The sequence below is a fragment of the Chiloscyllium punctatum genome, chromosome 29 (genome assembly GCF_047496795.1).
Source record: "Chiloscyllium punctatum isolate Juve2018m chromosome 29, sChiPun1.3, whole genome shotgun sequence".
Taxonomy (NCBI): domain Eukaryota; kingdom Metazoa; phylum Chordata; class Chondrichthyes; order Orectolobiformes; family Hemiscylliidae; genus Chiloscyllium; species Chiloscyllium punctatum.
The window spans coordinates 75,372,013-75,387,859 of NC_092767.1; the positions used below are offsets into that span (position 1 = coordinate 75,372,013).

At 50.4% G+C, this 15,847-nt stretch overlaps 1 protein-coding gene across 3 annotated transcripts in view; it reads left to right on the top strand.

The window, feature by feature from the left end:
• numbl (NUMB like endocytic adaptor protein) overlaps positions 1–15,847 on the top strand; it is a 169,310-nt gene that overhangs the window by 140,549 nt on the left and 12,914 nt on the right. For all 3 annotated transcript variants that reach the window (XM_072549491.1, XM_072549492.1, XM_072549493.1), the window contains 4 exons: positions 498–639; positions 2,518–2,592; positions 12,272–12,346; positions 15,567–15,707. In XM_072549491.1, coding sequence (XP_072405592.1) covers positions 498–639; positions 2,518–2,592; positions 12,272–12,346; positions 15,567–15,707 — 433 coding nt within the window. The remainder of the gene's footprint in view (positions 1–497; positions 640–2,517; positions 2,593–12,271; positions 12,347–15,566; positions 15,708–15,847) is intronic.

A 15,847-nucleotide genomic window follows, 5' to 3' on the forward strand; every position in this document is an offset into this window, starting at 1 on the left:
ATTCCATACACATACCACCCTCTGCGTGAAAAAGTTGCCCCTTAAGTCTCTTTTACATCTTTCCCCTCTCACCCTAAACCTATGCCCTCTAGTTCTGGACTCCCCAACCCCAGGGAAAAGACTTTGTCTATTTATCCTATCCATGCCCCTCATAATTTGACTTAATTTCCTGCTTCCACTCAGTCGGAATCCTATGATTCCCAGTATGTTTTAGCATTCCAAGCACTCAAATGAATATTCCATTCAACATACTCCTGTCTCTACCTCCCTTTCAGTCAGTGAGTTCCAGACCCTCACCACTTTCCATCAAAACCCCCTCCCCTCTTGCTTCTTACTTTAAGACGCGGGTCATTGATGCCATGGGGAAAGGTCTGTCTCCACTCCCCCCCCCAATCAGAACTCCCCCCAGTGTTGTCAGGATTGAAGAGGAGGAATGGCATTTGGTTAATGGTGGGATTTCCTCTGTTTCTGTCTCCCTGCCCTCCCACCGCGTGTAGAGAGAGGGGCGTCGCCATGAACAAGCTGAGACAGAGTCTGCGACGGAAGAAACAGCCGTATGTGCCGGAGGCCAGTCGGCCGCACCAGTGGCAGGCCGATGAGGAGGCCGTTCGGAAGGGCAAGTGCAGCTTCCCGGTCAGGGTGAGTACCACCAGCCAATCCATGGCCGGCATGGGGGAGGGGAGCGGGTACACAAAACCGCAGAGTGTTTCGCAAAAACTCATGACCCGAAAAAACACTCTCAGGGGAGACGCTGGCCTTGTATTATAGCCGGACTGTGGGGTGGCAAGGTGGCTCAATGGTTAGCATTGAGCACCAGGGTTCCAGGTTCGATTCAGGCTACTGACTGTGTGGAGTTTGCACGTTCTCCCCGTGTCTGTGTGGGTTTCCTCCAGGTGCTCCGGTTTCCTCCCACATTCCAAAGATTTGCAGGTACGGGTGGATTGACCATGGGAAACTGCCCAATAGTGTCTAGGGATGTGCAGGTTAGGTGCATTAGTCAGAGGTAAATGTAGAGTCATAGGGAATGGGTCTGGGTGGGATACTCTTCGGAGGGTTGGTGTGCACCTGAGCCAAATGGCCTGTTTCCACACTTAAGAGATTTTATGCTCTGTTAACCCAGAGACCCAGATATTATTCTGGGGATCCGAGTTCGGACCCACCACAGCTGATGCTGGAATTCAATAAAAATCTGGACATAAGGATCTAATAATCACCATGAATCGATTGTTGGTAAAATCCACCTGGGTCACTAATGTCCTTTAGGGAAGGAAACTGCCATCCTTACCTGGTCTGGCCTACACGTGACTCCAGACCCACAGCAAAGGGGTTGATTCTTAACCACCCTCTGGGTAATTAGGGATGGCAATAAATGCTGGGCTGGTCAGTGACACCCTCAACCTGTGAATGAATTTTTAAAAACTAGCAATAATGCCAAAGGTGGGTGACCAACCACATCAACAGGCTGTAGGAGCAGGAGTAGGCCTCAAGCCTGTTTGACTATTTGACTGTTCAAGAGCTCAGCGCCATAATCCCCACCCCCATATCCCTACGGCCACAAGAGTTATATCTGCCTCCTCTTTGAAAACACACAATGTTCTGATCTCAGAAACAAAACCAGAAATTGCTGGAGAAACTCAGTAGGTCTGGCATCATCCATGGAGAGAAAGAGAGAGAGAGAGAGAAATCAGAGTTAATGTTGTGGGTCCGGTTCTCAGGAAGGGTCATTGGGCCCAAAATGTTAACTCTGATTTCTCTCTCTCTCTCTCCACGGACCCTGCCAGACCTGCTGAGTTCTTCCAGCAATTTCTGGTTTTGTTTCTGACTTCCAGCATCTGCCGTTCTTTTGTTTTCTGTTCAATGTTTTCCAGCCCAACCGTGATTTGTGGTAGTGGCTCCACAGGTTCCCCGCTGTCGGGACTAAACACTCGGTCAAAATAAGGGTTACATCCTGGAGGAGGTTGGAAAGGGAACTCTTTCTCTCACTTTCTCTCTCTCACTTCCCATCTCTCTCTCTTTCCCTCCCTCCCTCTCTCTCCACCCCCATCACTCATCCTTTCCTCACGCTCTCACTTTCTCTCTCTCACTTGCCATTTCTCTCTCTCTCTCTCTCTCTCTTTCTATCTCCCTCCTTCTCTCTATCTCTCTTTCACTGTAGGAGTGCGGGTGTGGGTGGAGGTGGCGGGGGAGGGGGGGAAGGCAGTATTAGACCAGAAGTCAAATCTGAGCCAGTGTGGGAGTGGGGGGGTTGCAGCTATAGAGCAGGGGGCAAATCCAGAGAGGGTAAGGGTCAGGGGTTAAGGGGGCAGATCTAAACTCACTGACAGACCTCAGCCAAGTGGTGTTTTCAGATGGAAGATGTTTCCTGAAGAAGGGCTTATGCCCGAAACATCGATTCTCCTGTTCCTTGGATGCTGCCTGACTTGCTGTGCTTTTCCAGCAACACATTTTTCAGATGGAAGATGTAGCCAATATCATTTGGCAAGATTAACCTGCCGCTGTTTTTCTCTCTCTGAGCAGTACCTGGGCCACGTGGAAGTGGAGGAGTCGCGTGGGATGCACGTGTGTGAAGATGCCGTGCAGAAGCTCAAAGCCGTGAGTATTCCTGACCCTCTCCACCTTTCTACATCCATTTGAACATGACCTCCCCCTACCCCCCACCAAACCACTGAGCCAAAATAAAACGTTTCTTCATCTGTTTTAAAGGGGCAGCCTCTCATTTTTTGACCTGTGACCCTTCGTTCTCGTTTCTCCCACAAGAGGAAACATCCTTGCCAGTCCACCTGGTCAAGTTCCCTCAGGATGGTTAACGTTCCACCTGTCACTGGGGTCAGCTGCTGGGTGAACCCGGTTCAGAGACCCCGACCTGGTGAATGCTGGGAAGTGGCCACAGGAAACTGCCCTCTCTGTAGCGTGTGGGGGACCCCTGGACAATGGCTGTCGACAATGACCAAGCATGAGTCCCATGTTAAAGGACCGTAGCAATGTCGAGACTGGAGTGGGCCATTCAGCCCATTGAGTATGCTCCACCCAGCCACCTTCACAACACTCACCCGAACTATCACTCCATGTCATTAGATGTCTCTCTCGCTCTCTTTCTCTCCTCCCTCTCTTTTTTCTTTCTCTCGCTCCCTCTCTCTCCACCTCCATCACACATCCTTTCCTCGCTCTCTCTTTCTCTCACTTTCTCTTTCTCACTTTCTATCTCTCTCTCTCTATCTTCCTCTTTCTCTCTATCTCTCTTTCTCTCTCTCACTTTCCATCTCTATCACTCTCTTTCTATCTCCCTCTTTCTCTCTATCTCTCTTTCTGTGTCTCTTTCTTTCTCTCTCAATCTCTCTCTACCTCCTAGTCTCTTTTTCTCCCTCTATATCTCTTCTCTCCCTCTCTATCTCTCTCTCTCTCTCTATATTCCCCTCTCTCTTTCTCCCTATACTCTTCCTCCCTTTCTGTCTCTCTTTCTCTCTCTTTGTGCCCCCCCCACCCCCCTCCCAATAGCACTCTGTTCTTGCCAGATGCTCACCAGCTGTTGTAAAGAACAGCTTGATTTTTAAAAGCCTCCTGCCGGGTTTGAACTCCCTCCATGGCCCCCTCCTCCCTACCCCTTTCACCTCCTCCAGCCCCACAACCTTCCAGCCTCTCCATCCTCCTCCGATTCCGGCTTCGTGAGTATCGGCCATGGCTCCGCCACTGGGGGCCGTGCCCTCAGCATCTCGGGGTCCTGAGCTCCGCAAACCCCCCCCCCCACCCCCGAAATCAGTCTCACCATTTCTGTCCCTCTACCCACCAACACCGCCCTCCCAGTGACCTAGTGAGCTGTCACCTTCCAGGACACTCGGTGGGGTTCACTGTTAAACCCCGTCCGACTCTGCTCCTGGGGAAGGGTCACTGGGCTAAAGACGTGACATCGATGCAAACTGAAGGCTGCGAGGGGGATGCTAGGGAGCAGGCAGCTTTGTGGTTTGAGTCAGAGGCCATCTTATCAGGATTTGCTCGTGTGGAACAGAACACTGGCTTAAAAAAGGCACAGACTCCATCATTTGCTCACAGAATTGAGTCTGTTTGCATTGAAGGTGGTGGGGGGGGGGGAAAGGGATTTAGCAAACAGTGGAACCTCTTATCCTTCACTTTACACAAAGGAAGGCACCTTGTGTAAATTCACTGAGTGAGGGTTTGTGAGGAATTGTAATGATGTTGGAGTGTATGCCCAGGCTCACGTTCCATTTCAATGCTGCTGGTTCATACTCCAATTCACCAGATGAATCCGTCCTGACGCAGTTTGTTTCTTGTTGACAGGATGTGGGCAAAGCCAGTATTTATCTTCCATCCCAAATCTATCATTTTTAATTTCTTCATGAGGTCACTGGCTGGGCCTAGCATTTATTGCCCATCCCTAGTTGCCCCCCTTGAGAAGGTGGGGGTGAGCTGCCTTCTTGAGCCGCTGCAGTCCACGTGCTGTGGGTTGACCCACAATGCCCTGAGGGAGGGAATTCCCGGATTCTGACCCAGCGACACGGCGATATATTTCCAAGTCAGGATGGTGACTGGAGAGGACCTGCAGGGGGTGGTGTTCCCATGTATCTGCTGCCCTTGTCCTTCCAGATGGTAGTGGTCATGGGTTTGGAAGGTGCTGCCTGAGGAGCTGTCATGAATTTCAGAGGGCGGTTAAAAGCCGACCTCGTTGCTGGGGGTCTGGAGTTACGTGTAGACCAGGACGAGTCAGGAGAATAGATGAGGGTTTTGGTGAACCAGCCAGTAGGTGACAGAGACTGTTAGTGGGGCTGGCTGTTGGTTCAGTGGAAACGATCCGAATGGAGCCGCAAAGGAAAGACTGACTTCAGAGAAGAAGGAGTTACAGGTTTCTGGCTGGAATTTGAGCTAGGACTGTCTGGGTGCATTTATATCCTGTTCCACAGGAAATGTAGGAGACAGTGAGGACTGCAGATGCTGGAGATCAGAGTCGCGAGTGTGGTGCTGGAAAAGCGCAGCAGGTCAGGCAGCATCTGAGGAGCAGGAGAATCAATGTTTCCGGCCAGACCCTTCATCAGGAAACGTCGATTCTCCTGCTCCTCGGATACTGCCTGACCCCCAGGAAATGTACACAGGTTACTACCTTTCCCAGTTAGTTTTGAAGGTAGGAATGGTGAGGTGGAACACCCGTCCTTTGTAACAAACACAGAGAGACTCAGCAGGTCTGGCAGCGTCCGTGGGGAGAGAGAAACCGAGTTAACGTTTCCCATCCGGTGTGACTGCTCGGAGCTGGGGTTCGGCTGGCCCCATCCCACGTGGACCTCAGGGGCTCAGGAAAGCTCAGCACCGTCACCTCAGTGGCCTCACCGGTGACGCCCACATGAAGCGAACAAAGAAATAAAGGAAATATCTCTGCTTGAAGGTCAGGGGAAAACAAAGACTCATTTGGGGGATTGATAAAAGGTGCAGTAAGATGACAGAGTGGTGACGTGAAGGTACAAAACTGAGCCAATAAGAATATTTCGAATAGGGCAAACAGACTTCAGATTTCGACCTTCCCCCGAAATGTCTTGCATTATGGGAAAGCCAGTGAGGTTATTGGTGTGTCGAAAAACATTGTGATTCAATCCAATAACACCAAGGGTCTGTAAGTCACCCACAGATCCTGGAGCAAGAAGATTATCATCATTTACCCAGATATGTTGCTAGATTCTCACTGACTTCACATTTCATTGTCTTCACTCAACTTCAATCTTCATTAGATTTGCTCCTCACTTAACTTTATTCTTTGATCCTCATTGTCTTCACTCAACTTTACTTGTTTAGATTAGATTAGAATCTCTGCAGTATGGAACCAGGCCCTTCAGCCCAACAAGTCCACACCGACCCCCTGAAGAGTAACCCACCAAACCAAGGCTCCTAACACTAAGGGCAATTTAGCACGGCCAATTCAACTGACGTGCACATCTTTGAATTATGGGAGGAAACTGGAGCAAACCTACGCAGACACGGGGAGAATGTGCAAACACCACACAGAGAGTCACCCGAGGTTGGAATCGAACCTGGGCCCTGGCGCTGTTCACTAACCACTGAACCACCATGCTGCTTCACTTCAATCTATGTTGTCTTCCCTTGATTTTACTCTTCAACCTGCATTTCTTCCCCCTTATTATTCGCCCCAGCTTTACTGGAATGCCTTTCCTATGAAAAGTGAAATGGGGTGGGAGTGTATAACAGCCTCACATCCCATGTTGTGTTTGGGGGTGGGGGGGGTGGGGTCTGGCTGGGTGGAATCAACCAAACCCAGACACCCCCCACAGTCCCGACTGACACCTGGAGGTTCTTGAGGGGGGGAGCTTCAGTGGCTTCAGAGCAGGACGAGTCTTGGACCTTGACTGGACAGTGTCTCGCTGCAAAATGTCATGTGCCAATGTTGTTTTCATTCCTTTGCCTGCAGTTGGTTGGTGTAAAAACACTTCTCTTTTAAAAGTTGCTTCCTAACTTTTTTTTTAATAACCTTCACCTTCTAAACACTCCACCTTTGTGGCTGACTCATTTGGGTAATAGTTGCCCTATGGTTTCTCTTTGGTGGGTGTTTCCAGTCATGGTTAAGAAATGGGTTTGGAATTTCAGATCTAATTTTTACTCGTAGGTGGGCTGGTGGAGGTTTGGTGACTCGCTGCCATTTTACTGGGTTTTATAGAATCCTTACAGTATGGAGGGAGACCATTTGGCCCATTGAGTCCATACCGACCCTCTGAAGTGCACCCCACCCAATCCCTACAACACTGGATTTCCCATGGCCAATCCACCCTAACCTGAACATCTTTAGACTGTGGGAGGAAACTGGAGCACCCGGAGGAAACCCACACAGACTTGGAGAAAATGTTCAAACTCCACACAGACAGTTACCCGAGGCTAGAATTGAACCTGGGTCCCTGGTGCTGTGAGGCAGCAATGCTAACCACTGAGTCACCATGCTGCCCTGTTAATTTATTCACCACCTTATCCTGAGGAAACCCTGGATTTTAATCCACACCCTCTGTCCAGTTTTCTCAGGGACATAGCACTGGGATGTTTGCATTGCTGGCTGGGCCCAGCTTTTATTGCCCATCCCTAATTGCCCCTTGAGAAGTTGGCGGTGAGCTGCCATCTTGAACCGCTGCAATCAATGTGCTGTAGGGACCCACAATGCCCTGAGGGAGGGAGCAACGCTACAGGTTGACGCCGGAGGCCTGTCTGGTTTTGTTCTTCAATGTTTCAGTCACAGTTTGATGGAACTGAGTATCCTTCTCAGCCATTTCAGAGGGCGGTTAAAAGCCAACCACGTTGCTGGGGGTCTAGAGTTACGTGTAGGCCAGGACAAGTCAAGAGGATAGATTAGGACTTTAGTGAATGCAGTGGGACCCACAGTCTGTCAATGGGATGAGCTGTGGGCTTGGCTGGAAATGATCTGGTTGGGTCCACAAAGGCTTCGGTGAAGAGGGAGTGACAGGTCTCTGGCTGGAAGGGTAGCTGGGAATGTCTGTGTGGATCTGTATCCTGTTCCATAGAAAATTTACACAGGTTTCCATGATAACCACCTCTTCCAGATTAGTTTTGAAGGTAGATTTCCATGAGGTGGAACACAACCTTTCGTCATCTGCATCTTCTTTTTATTGTCCCTCCCCCCCCCCCGTCCAAAATGTGAGGCCCGTTTCCCCTTCACTTCCTGATCTCCCCTCCCTCACTTTCTTTCCTCTTGTTCTTGAATTCCCATTCATTCCCTCACTTTCTCGTTCACTCTCTCCTTTAGTCATGCTTTTGATCACTCTCTCCTTCACAGTCTCGCACACCTGGTTGCACTCTCATCTACAGCCTCACTCTCGCTGGTGTTCTCTCTCTCTCTCTCTCTCCTTCACATTCTCACTTGCCCTGAAGTTCACACACTCATCCACCGTCTCGTTCACACTCTCATTTTGTTCTCTCGTTCCCTCTCTCATTCACCCTCCATTGTTACCGAAGACAGTTCTCTCCTTTCTCCCAGGTCCCAGGTCCCAGGTTCTCTCTCAGTGACAGGCCCCCTGTGCCGACTGGTCAGAGAAGGACGATGTTTGGAATGAGTGATTTACGAGGTGACCTAGTCTGAAGGGAACAGCCTCAGGACCTTCCTGTTGTGGGAAGGTAGCTCTCAGGCCTCACAACTCTCAGACTGACTCCTTTTCTGCTGATGTAGGGGGGATGCCAGTGTTTGACCTGATTGGCCAGTGGTCTTTCATTAACTTCAAACATATTGACCAATGGCTGTACTTGTATCTGAGAGACCATTGGTGTCAAAATGAGTAGTTATCATCTCTCTCTTTCTTCATCTCCCTCTCACCCTCTAACTTATCTTGTCTTTCACTACTCCCTCTTTTTTTCTCTCTTGTTCCTGTCTCTCTTGTCCCTCTCTCTCTTTAACCTTTCTCTCTCTTTATCTCTCTTTCCCTCTCTATTCTCTGTGTGTCTCTATCTCTCTTTATCCCTCTTTTTGTCCCCTTTACCTTTAGCCCCATCTTACTCTCATTCCCTCTCTATTCTGCATGTGTCTTTCTCTCTCTTTAACCGCGCGATCTCTGTTTCTTGCCACTCATGCCTCCCTCTCTCTCTGTCTGCCCTCCTCTCTCTATTTAGATTCACAGCACAGCAACAGACCTTTCATTCCAACCAGTCCGTGCCGACCATAATCCCAAACTAAACTAGTCCCAGCTGCCTGCCCTGAGCCCATATCCCTCCAAACATTCCCTATTCATGAACCTATCCAAATGTTTTTTAAACTTAATTGTGCCCGCATCCATTACTTTCTCTGCCAGTTTATTCCACACACGAACCATTCTGTGTGTAAAAATGTTGTCCCTCATCTCCTTTTTAAATCTTTCTCCTCTCACCTTAAAAAAATACACCCTCCAGTTTTAAACTCCCCCCACCACAGGGAAAGGACCCTTATCATTCACCTAACCTATGCCCATCATGACTTTATAAACCTCTGTAAGGTCTTTACCCCACATCTCTTCTCTCCTCTCTCTCTTTCTCTCTCTTTCTCTCTCTATTTTTTCCCCTTTCTATTCTATGCCTCTTTCTTTACCCCATTCTCTCTTCAGCTTTCACCGCACCCTTACTTTCCCTCTCTGTTCTCTCTCTCTCTCTCTCTGGAGTCCAATCGAGATACTGGCTGAGGTTGGAGATGCACTGAACTGTCACGAAAGCTCTTGGTGATTGAGTGGTGACCGAGTGAGTCAATGCTTTGGTGGAGTTGTCCACATCCATCTTCAGAATCGATTAGACTCGGGGAGCTGCAGTTGCCTGAAGATTATTTCCCTTGGTCCTTCGGTTGCGCAGAGTGGTGCCCCAAAGTTGATCCTTTGTGTTGGTTGCTTTTTGTTCAGTCACATTTACTGAGCGTCAAAAGTTTGAGGAGCGGCTGTGAGTAGGTGCAGCAGATAATTAAGAAGGCCAATAGAATATTGTCCTTCATTGCCTAAGGGATGGAGTTTTAAAGCAGGGAGGTTATGCTGTACAGGGAGCTGGTGAGGCCACACCTGGAGTACTGTGTGCAGTTTTGGTCTCCTTACTTGAGAAAGGATGTACTGGCACTGGATGGGGGTGCAGAGGAGGGTCACTAGATTAATTCTGGAGTTGAGGGGGTTGGCTTATGAGGAGAGACTGAGTAGACTGGGATTATGTTCGTTGCAATTCAGAAGAATGAGGGGGAATCTTATAGAAACATATAAAATTATGAGGGGAATAGATAAGATCGAAGCAGGGAGGGTGTTTCCACTGGCAGGAGAAACTAGAACCAGGGGGTATTGCCTCAAAATAAGGGGAGTGGGTTTTGGACTGAGCTGGGGAGGAACTTCTTCCCCCAGAGGGTTGTGAATCTGTGGAATTCCCCGCCCAGTGAAGGGGTTGAGGCTTCCTCATTGAATGTTTTTTAAGGCAAAGAGAGATTTTGGAACAACACAGGAATGGAGGGTTATGGTGAGTGGGCGGGTAAGTGGAGCTGAGTCCATGATAAAGATCAGCCGTGATCTTACTGAATAGGCGAACGGGCTCGAGGGACCAGACGGCCTACTCCTGCTCCCAGTTCCTCTGGTCCTCGAGGGGCCAGATGGCCTACTCCTGCCCCCAGTTCCTCTGGTCCTCAAAGGGCCAGACGGCCTACTCCTGCCCCCAGTTCCTATGGTCCTCAAAGGGCCAGACGGCCTACTCCTGTTCCCAGTTCCTATGGTTCTCGAGGGGCCAGACAGCCTACCCCTACTCCCAGTTCCTATGGTCCTCAAAGGGCCAGACAGCCTACCCCTACTCCCAGTTCCTATGGTCCTCAAAGGGCCAGACAGCCTACCCCTACTCCCAGTTCCTAAGGTTCTCGAAGGGCCAGACGGCCAACCCCTACTCCCAGTTCCTATGGTCCTCAAAGGGCCAGACGGCCAACCCCTACTCCCAGTTCCTATGGTCCTCGAAGGGCCAGACGGCCTACCCCTACTCCCAGTTCCTATGGTCCTCGAGGGGCCAGACGGCCTACTCCTGCTCCCAGTTCCTATGGTCCTCGAGGGGCCAGACAGCCTACCCCTATTCCCAGTTCCTAAGGTCCTCGAAGGGCCAGACGGCCAACCCCTACTCCCAGTTCCTAAGGTCCTCAAAGGGCCAGACGGCCAACCCCTACTCCCAGTTCCTATGGTCCTCGAAGGGCCAGACGGCCTACTCCTGCCCCCAGTTCCTATGGTCCTCAAAGGGCCAGACAGCCTACCCCTACTCCCAATTCCTATGGTCCTCGAAGGGCCAGACGGCCTACTCCTGCCCCCAGTTCCTATGGTCCTCAAAGGGCCAGACAGCCTACCCCTACTCCCAGTTCCTAAGGTCCTCGAAGGGTCAGACAGCCTACCCCTACTCCCAGTTCCTATGGTCCTCGAAGGGCCAGACGGCCTACTCCTGCCCCCAGTTCCTATGGTCCTCAAAGGGCCAGACAGCCTACCCCTACTCCCAGTTCCTATGGTCCTCAAAGGGCCAGACAGCCTACCCCTACTCCCAGTTCCTATGGTCCTTGAGGGGCCAGACGGCCTACTCCTGCCTCCAGTTCCTATGGTCCTCGAAGGGCCAGACGGCCAACCCCTACTCCCAGTTCCTATGGTCTTCTCAAGCAGCTTTGGCATGTGAGTTTGAAATTTTGAGCCAATGTCAACTTTTGTGCCAATGGGACAGTTCCATTCCTGTCCCTGGAGAGGAAGGTGGGAATGTGAGAATAGGCCATCGATTATGTCCCTATTTAACACCGGCTTGAAGGCGGGATTTCCACAGAGCTCCTGCTACTCTTAATTTTTTGTGCCTACCTCACAGATGGGAGGCAATGGCCTCGTAGTATTATCACTGGATCATTAATCCAGAGACGAGGAAACATTTTGGGGACCCGGGTTTGAATCCTGTCAGGGCAGGTGGTGCAATTTGAATTCAAATTTTAAACAAAATCCGAACTGAAGCATGATGTTGTAAAAACCCACCTGGTTCACTATTGTCCTTGAGGGAAGGAAACTGCCATCCTTACCCGTCCTGGTCTACATGTGTCTCCAGATCCATAGCAATGGGATTGACTCTTAACTGCCCTCTGGGCAATTAGGGATGGGGCAATAAATGCTAGGCCTAGCCAGAGACACCCACATCCTGGGAAAGAATAAAAAATATAAAATTACAGGTGATGCCTTCACTTGCTAGTCACGCTGTCTGACTCTCTTAATCACCTGCAGCGATGCACTATTCAGTCTGTCATCACTCCACTCACACCATTTGTACAATCTTTTGATCTCTCTGTGCCTGGATTCTCTCTTCACCTCACCTGGTGAAGGAGCAGCGCTTTGAAAACTTGTGATTTCAACTAAACTTGTCAGACCACGACCTGGTGGTCCTGTGACCTTTGACCCAGGGCCAGAGGACACAGTCTCAGAATGAAGGGGTGCCAATTAACGACGGAGAGGAGAGGGAAGTCTCTCCCAGAGGGTCGCGCGTCTTTGGAACTGCTTACCCCAAGAGAGCTGTGGGGACAGAGCCCTCGTGTAGGTTGAAGACTGAGCTGGACAGATGATTGATCAGTCGGGGAAAATGTAGCAAAGTGTTTGTGAGCAATGTCAGGTCAGCCGTGGCAGGGCAGGCTCGAGGGGCTGAATGGCCTCCTCCTGTTCCAATTTCTGGGCAGTCAGGGACAGGCAACAAATACTGGCCTTGCCACTGAGCCAAGAAAGAGGATCCTTTGCTCCCTGCAATCCAGTGACGGTTTGTGTGTTCTTTTGGGTTACAGACGGGAAAGAAGTCAGTGAAGGCCATGCTGTGGGTGTCTGCGGATGGACTGAGAGTGGTGGACGATAAGACTAAGGTAAGGCTTTCCCGTCTCCCGGAAGAAAGCGGGCCCTTTGCAGAGGCAGTGTTGCTGGTTAGCCCTGGGAGTCGTTGCTTAGCAACGTGTTTGCCCCTCGCTATTGATTCACTGAAGTCAGGTTTTAACTGCAGTTGTTATTGTGTAGGTGTGCATCGCTGGCATCTCTCCGGCCATTATGAGCGGTTTATCCCAGTGTTTACCAGGGAGGACCCTCTCTTACCCACCAACCTGCTTTTCCTTTTAACCTCGGGGAGGTTAATGTTCCCATCTTCGCGCTCAGAGGTTGTGGGTTCGAATCCCGCTCCAGAGAAGTGAGCACACACATTCGAGGCCGGCACTCAGTCCAGCCCTCTGTTTGAAAGGAACGGTCAGAGATGCAGTGATAATGTCCCCACCTCTGAGCCAGGGGACCCGGGTTTGTGCAGTACTGAGGGAGTGCTGCAGCGTTGGGAGGTGCCATCTCTCAGACATGACATCAAATTGAGGTCCCTGTCCCCTGCAACGCCTGGGGGGGGGCTGTTTTCCCTGGAGCATCAGAGGCTGAGGGGTGACCTTAACAGAGGTTTTTAAAATTATGAGGGACATGGATAGGGTGAATAGCCTTTCCCCAAAGTAGGTAAAATCAATGACTGCAGATGCTGGAAAGCAAATACTGGATTAGTGGTGCTGGAAGAGCACAGCAGTTCAGGCAGCATCCAACGAGCAGCGAAATCGACGTTTCGGGCAAAAGCCCTTCATCAGGAATAAAGGCCCTTTATTCCTGATGAAGGGCTTTTGCCCGAAACGTCGATTTCGCTGCTCGTTGGATGCTGCCTGAACTGCTGTGCTCTTCCAGCACCACGAATCCAGTATTTCCCCAAAGTAGGGCAATCCAAAACTAGAGGGGCATAGGTTTAAGGCAAGATTTAAAAGGGACCCAAGGGGCAACTTTTTCACTCAGAGGGTGGTACGTGTGTGGAATGAGCTGCCAGAGGAAGTGGTGGAGGCTGGTACAATTACAACATTTTAAAAGGCATCTGGATAGGTTTATGAATAGGAAGAGTTTGGAGGGGTATGGGCCAAATGGAACTAGATTAATTTGGAATATCTGGTTGGCATGGACGGGTTGGACTGAAGAGCCTGTTTCTGTGCTGTACATCTCTGTGACTCCATCTATGAAAGCTGATCACTTCAGATAGTTTCTAAGCCGTCTGGCTAGAGATGTTATTACACACCTCTGTGGGACTTGAACCTGAGTCTACCCCACCCCCCGCTCAGAGGTGGGGACACTACCACTGCACCCACAGGAGCAGCCGGTCACTTGTTTAAAACGAACGGAGTGGTAAGTGCAGAAGAACCCTCAAAAACCAGCTTTAAATTGTATTGTGAAGAAGGTAACCATCAAGGAGACAGGTCAGTCGGTGTCTTTGCGACGTTGTTAGAATCTTGCCAGGGCTGTGATTGAATGCAAACAGGTAACAAGAAAATGACATTGACACGCGCCCCCTCGAGTCAGGAGAGTAATTTGAAAGGCAGCGCGGCTGCAGCCAAGAGTTCGTGTCTTTCAAAGCCAAGTCTTCAAAAGACCCTTTGGGATTTCCTTTCTGTTGTCGAGTGCTCTGGAGGTGAAATGACGAGGCACTTGCGAAGGATTCTTTTGAAAATGTCGGGGAACATTGTCCTTGTGGTGTGGTTCTGAAATCCTCACCCACCCACTCACCTCCTGTGCCTTTTAAACATTTACTGGAGAGTGCGTTGAACAGTGTGGGCCTGTGAGAGGGGTTCCATATCTGAGAAACTGCTCACTTCAGTTGCCAGATGCGACTCGCAGCTCACTAGCCTGGGTTGAGTCATTTCAGACTTGTACCAGCAAATTTTCACACAAAGAGACGCAGCACAGACCAACATGTCCATGCTAGCCTTCCAATGGGAGTTGTTCATCTCATGTCCCACATTTCTCCTTTCCAGTTGATGGAATAGAATCCCTACAGTGTGGAAACAGGCCATTTGGCCCAACAAGTCCACCCCAACCCTCCAAGAGTATCCCAGTCAGACCCATTGGTCCTACTCTGTATTTTACCCCTGACTAATGCACCTAACCCACACACCTCTGGACACTACGGGGCAATTTAGCACGGCCAATACATCTAACCTGCACAGTGGCTCAGTGGTTAGCGCTGCTGCCTCACAGCACCTGGGTCCCAGGTTCGATTCCGGTTTCCTCCCACAGTCACAAAGATGTGTAGGTCAGGTGAATTGGCCATAGTGTTAGGTGCATTAGTCAGAGGGTTGGTGTCTACTTACTGGGCTGAAGGGCCTGTTTCCACATTGTAGGGAATCTAATTCCCTACACAAATTCCCAGCTCGGCGAACTGAATCACAGTAACAGGGAATCTAATCTTTCAACTGTGGGAGGCACCCGAAGGAAACCCACATAGACACAGGGAGAATGTGAAAACTCCACACTGACAGTTGCCTGAGGCTGCAATCGAACCTGAGTCCCTGGTGCCGTGAGGCAACAGTGCTAACCCACTGTGCCACCATCCTGCCCTGTGCTGGGTCCTTAGATGACGGTCTAATTGCCTCTTGGTATCCCCAATGGGATCTGGCTCCCCCAGCCTACCCTTAGGCAGCATGTTCCAGGGCCCACCCCCTCCCTGTGCTCCCTCACATCACTGTAGTTTCTCTGACCAATCATCTTCAATGTGCTCTAGCAGCAGGAGGAGGCCTTTCTGCCCCTCTAGCTTGCTGTGCTGTTCAATGGCTGGTCTTATCTCGGCCTCAACTCCACTCTCCTGCCTGCTCCCTCTAAACCTTTAACTCGTTACTCATTAAAAATCTCTCTCCTCCTTAAATTCACTCAGTGACCCAGTACCCACCGCACTCTGGGGGAAGGGAATTCCATAGAGTCTGAGAGAAGGAATGTCTCCCGATCTGAAGTTGAAATCTGCTGCCCCTTATCCTCAAATAATGACCTCTCATTCTATACTGCCCTGTAACGGGAGCCATCCTCCCTCTCTCTCTGTCTGACCACTTTCCCCAGTGAGATCCGTTTCTCCTGATCTGCTCCATCTCGATCGAGTTCCCTCTTGACCCCAATGCCCGACTTCACTGGCCCCTCTTTTGAACGGAAGACCCTCATCGCCCAACCCACCTCGCTGAGTGCTTCTGCGCCCTCCCTGATTTCTTTCCCAGTTCCTCACTAACCCAGCTCCTCTTGCCTCTGTCTGACACTCAGGACCTTATCGTGGACCAGACCATCGAGAAGGTCTCATTCTGTGCTCCAGACCGTAACTACGACAAAGCCTTTTCCTATATTTGCCGTGATGGGACCACACGACGGTGGATCTGTCACTGTTTCATGGCTCTGAAAGATTCGGTAAGGAACACCTCGAGGTTCAATTACCTTGGAAGTCAACACCTTGCAAGGCCGCTCCCTTGCATTTCTGCAACTCCCAAGTTCCAGCGTGTACTCCCCCCACCCCCACCCCCCCCAACCTAGCTCTCAGCCTCTGGTTC